The sequence below is a fragment of the Cebus imitator genome, unplaced genomic scaffold (assembly GCF_001604975.1).
Source record: "Cebus imitator isolate Cc_AM_T3 unplaced genomic scaffold, Cebus_imitator-1.0 Scaffold415, whole genome shotgun sequence".
Classification (NCBI taxonomy): Eukaryota; Metazoa; Chordata; class Mammalia; order Primates; family Cebidae; genus Cebus; species Cebus imitator.
In genome coordinates, this window is record NW_016107730.1 from 1,394,430 (window position 1) to 1,399,437 (window position 5,008).

The 5,008-nt window shown below is 45.8% G+C and overlaps 1 protein-coding gene across 2 annotated transcripts in view; it reads right to left on the reverse strand.

Moving 5' to 3' along the window:
- The window catches only part of KLHL10 (kelch like family member 10), a 13,306-nt gene that overhangs the window by 6,792 nt on the left and 1,506 nt on the right, over positions 1–5,008 (reverse strand). For both annotated transcript variants that reach the window (XM_017509441.2, XM_037731649.1), the window contains exon 2: positions 400–889. In XM_017509441.2, coding sequence (XP_017364930.1) covers positions 400–819 — 420 coding nt within the window. In that variant the 5' untranslated portion in view covers positions 820–889. The remainder of the gene's footprint in view (positions 1–399; positions 890–5,008) is intronic.

The window sequence follows — 5,008 nt, forward strand, 5'->3', positions numbered from 1 at the left end:
AAAAAAAAAAAAATTAGCTGGGCATGGTGGCGTGCACCTGTAGTCTCAGTTACTTGGGAGGCTGAGGCAGGAGAACTGCTTGAACCTCTGGAGGTGGAGGTTGCAGTGAGCCGAAATTGTGCCACTGCACTCCAGCCTGGTGACAAAGCAAGACTGCGTTGGAAAAAAAAAAAAAGGCGCTCTCCTTCCCCCACCACCAGGAAGGATTTTGGTCAAAGACTATAACTGAAGTAAAAAGAACTAGTAATGTCAAAGGAAACGACAGTTGCAAAATTCCAGACAATAGTGGATGCCTTCTATCTAAGGACATGTAGATACAGCCTTGGGATCTGTTATATGTCTGAATTTTGCTTTTAGGACAATCTCTCTGGGATAAACGAATCAAGAGTGAACACTGACCTTAGGAAGCAAAACTGAAATGTGCTGCTTTCTATTTTGGGGGTCATGGGAAATCCACTTTAAAATGGCCTCAAATACAGCATCTTCCTGTTTGACATTGAGCTCATCTTTCTCGATAATATCCTTAAGTTCAGTGACTGAGAGCTCTAAAAATTCCGCAGAGACTTTCACCATCTCCTCGAAGTTGTGCAGTATGAACATGTAGGCCTTCTGCCTCAGCTCAGGACAGTAGTAGTAGTCGGTGAACTTACAGATGCCGATACAATTATCCAAGCACAGCTCCGACTTGAGGAACTCGCAGCAACCCCTGACAATACCCATGATGTTAAATTGGTCTGCAGCAGCAAGCAGTTTCTCCACATTGTCCGGTGTGATAGGCACGGTCCGGGTGTACGCATACTCGATGATTAGCTTCATCATGTCGGGGGAAATGCCAGGGATGTTGTATACCTTTTTTTCAGTGTTGTTCCAGCCACTTGTAAACAAAGCTCTGGAAAAAAGAAAGAAACCAGCAGCCACTGACGCGTTTCTCTCCTGGTAGGTGAGTACATTAGAAATGGCCTGATAAGCGGGGTGCAGGCATGTGCTCTATACAGTGGACAAGAAGAACAACTTTCCAACAATTTTTACTTTGGCCATTCTTACCTTGTGGATGGAGAAATTAAGATCTAGAACTGAGAGTAACACCCAGGTCTCTTGGGCCAGGCACAGTGACTCACCTATAATACCAGCACCTTGGGAGGCGGAGGTGGGCGGATCACCTGAGGTCAGGAGTTTGAGACCAGACTGAGCAACATGGCAAAACCCCATCTCTATTAAAAACACAAAAATTAGCCGGGCGTGGTGGAGTGTGCCTGTAATCCCAGCTATTCGGGAGGCTAAGGCGGGAGAATCGCTTGAACCCGGGAGGCGAAGGTTGCAGTGAGCTGAGATCACGCCACTGTACTCCAGCCTAGGTGACAGAGCAAGACTCTGTCAAAAGACCCAGGTCTCTTCTATCTCATCCAATGGCCCACCAAATCCTGCCTTGCTTAAGGAATTTAAACTTGAGCAATGTACTTTTTTTGTTTTTTTGAGGTGGAGTTTCGCTCTTTTTGCCCAGGCTGGAGTATAATGGCACAATCTCGGCTCACCACAACCTCTGCCTCCTGGGTTCAAGCATTTCTCCTGCCTCAGACTCCCGAGTAGCAGGGATTACAGGCATGAGCCACCACGTCCGGCTAATATTTATATATTTAGTAGAGATAGCGTTTCTCCATGTCAGGCTGGTCTTGAACTCTAACCTCAGGTGATCCACCTGCCTCAGCCTCCCAAAGTGCTGCGAGCAATGTACTTTTAAAATAAGTATCATTCAAACAACTTGGCAGGATTTGATGCAGAATTTGATTACTTCTCACCTCTTGGTCCAAGTCGTCCTCTCCTGCATAGAATACCAGGTGTTACCTCCTCACTGATCTCCCTGCTTCTGCCCTTGACAACTCTAGAGTTTGTAGACTTAAATTTTTGTTTGTTTGGCCTGGCACGGTGGCTCACACCTGTAATGCCAGCACTTTGGGAGGCTGAGGTAGGCAGCTCCCAAGGTCAAGAGATCAAGACCATACTGGCCAACATAGTGAAACCTCGTCTCTACTAAAAATACAAAAATTAGCTGGACTTGGTGGCGCGAACTGGTAGTCCCAGCTACTTGGGAGGCTGAGTCAGGAGAATTGCTTGAACCCAGGAGGTGGAGGTTGCAGTGAGCCAAGATTGCACCACTACATTGCAGCATGGTGACAGAGCAAGACTCTATTAAAAAAAAAAACAAAACTCATATAAAATATAAGAGTGTCGGGGGAGAGGAGGAGGGTCTTCCTATATTGCCCAGGCTGGTCTTGAACAACTAGGCTCAAGTGATGCTCCTGCCTCAGCCTCCCAAAGTGCTGGGATTACAGGCATGAGCCACTGCGCCCAGTCTAGAGTTTATATAGTTTACCCCAGCAGACAAAGTAATTCTTATGAGTTTATGTTTCTTTTCTACTTGAAATCTTCCACTAAATTCCCTTCTTACTCAGGGTAAAATGCAAAGTCCTTACCCAGGGAATGCTTAGGGCCTCTGAGATCGGGACCACTGATATCTCTCTGACCCTGTCTTCTCCCACCTTCCCTTCATTCTGTGTCCAGCCCTGCCGGCCCCTTTGCTGTCCCTGAAGCACACCAGAGCTGCCTCCACCTTTGGTCCTTTGTACTTGCTGTTCCCGCTGCCTGGAAGGCTCCTCCACATCTGCATATTTATTCCTTCTTCATTCCCTTGAAGTCTTTGCTCAAATGTTACTGTGTCAGCAAGACCTTCTCTGACAATCCTATTTAAAATGGGGCAGGGGGCAGTGGCTCACACACTTTGGGAGGCCAAGGCAGGCAGATCACATGAGGCCAGGAGTTCGAGACCAGCCTGGCGAATGTCGAAAAACCACATCTCTACAAAAAATACAAAAATTAGCCAGGCATGGTGGTACACGCCTGTAATCCCAGCTACTCGGAAGGCTGAGGCAGAAGAATCACTTGAACCTGGGAGGCGGAGGTTCCAGTGAGAGCCAAGATCATGCCATTGCACTCCAGCCTGGGTGACAGAGCGAGACTCTGTTTCAAAAAATAAAATAAAATAAAATAAAATAAAATGGCCACTCACTGCTTTTTGTCTTCCTTTTCTTATTTTCCCAAGCACTTATGATGACCTGATATGCATTTTACTCATTTAATGCCCATCTCCCTACTAGAGGGTAAACTTCACGAGAACAGGAATCTTTCTCTCTCTCCTTCCTTCCTTCCTCTTTCTTTCTTTCCTTCTCTCTCTCTCTTTCATACAGGGTCTTGCTCTGTCACCCAGGCTGGAGTGCAATGGCATGATCTTGGCTCATTGCAAACTCTGACTCCTTAGTTCAAGCAACTTTCCTGTCTTGTCTCAGCCTCCTGAGTAGCTGGGATTACAGGTATGCACCGCCACACTCAGCTAATTTTTGTATTTTTTAGAAGAGACTGGGTTTCACCATGTTGGCCCAGCTAGTCTTGAACTCCTGATCTCAGGTGATCCGCCTGTCTTGGCCTCCCAGAGTGCTGGGATTACAGGTGTGAGCTACCACACCTGGCCAATTGTTTTCTTTTTTTCAGTATCCAGAAGAGTGCCTGTAACAAAATAGGCATTCAATAAGTTTCTTTTTTGTTTCTTTTATATATATATATATATATATATATATATATATATATTTTTTAAAGACGGGGTTTCACCATGTTGGTCAGGCTGGTCTTGAACTCCCTACCTCAGGTGATCCGCCTGCCTTGGCCTCCAAAGTTCTTGGATTACAGGCGTGAACACCCGGCCACAATAATTTTCTTTTAATTTATAATAGAAATGAGGGTCTCACTATGTTGACCAGGCTGGTCTTAAACTTCTGACCTTAAGCAGTCCTCCCATCTTGGCCTCCCAAAGTGCTGGGATTACAGGTGTGAACCACCATGCCCAGCCTTGATAAATAATTATTAAGTGGGCCGGGCGCGGTGGCTCATGACTTTAATTCCAGCACTTTGGGAGGCCGAGGTGGGTGGATCATGAGGTCAAGAGATTGAGACCATCCTGGCCAACACGGTGAAACTCCGTCTCTACTAAAAATACAAAAATTAGCCTGGTGTGGTGGCTCGAGCCTGTAGTCCCAGCTACTAGGGAGGCTGAGGCAAGAGAATCGCATGAACCCGGGAGGAAGAGGTTGCAGTGAGCCGAGATTGCGTCACTGCACTCCAGCCTGGTGACAGAGTGAGACTCCATTTCAAAAAAATAAAAAAGAAGAAAGAAAAAAAATTAGTTGGATGTGGTGGCATACTGCTGTAATCCCAGATACTTGGGAGGCTGAGGCAGGAGAATAGCTTGAACCTGGGAGGTGGAGGTTACAGTGAACCGAGATTGTTCCACTGCACTCCAACCTGGGTGACAGAGCAAGACTCCATCTCAAAAATAAATAAATAAATAAATAAGTTGTATCTGCTCTAGGGTTTACATGAGTGAGAGGTTTTAGCAACAGGTAGGACACATGATAATATATCTTCACTGGAATTGATTACTCAAACATTTTCAGCTCATGAACAAAATAGCCCTTCTACCTTCTGGGTTACAATGGTTTTAGCCCAAACTCCTTTTTTCTTCTGATAAATATTTCTAGAATATTTCTCCCTTGTCCCCCTTCCTATCCCCTCAAACCTTGTTAATTTATCACCCTGTTTGAAATGGTCTCTACTGGGATAGAGGTACAGAGGTCCCTGAAGTAGCATTGTCATCTGAAATCCAGTAAGGACGTGCAACCTTCCCAAAGGTTGGTTTGGGTGAGAATCAAAGATGAAAGCACCTGGGCTACCAATAGTTGGTTCAAATCCAGTTGAAAAATCAGATCCTTCAGGTATAACCTTAAGACAAAATTTTGAAAAGAAAAATCAGCCGGGCGCGGTGGCTCACGCCTGTAATCCCAGCATTTTGGGAGGCCGAGGCGGGTGGATCACGAGGTCAAGAGATCGAGACCATCCTGGTCAACATGGTGAAACCCTGTCTCTACTAAAAATACAAAAAATTAGCTGGGCATGGTGGCGC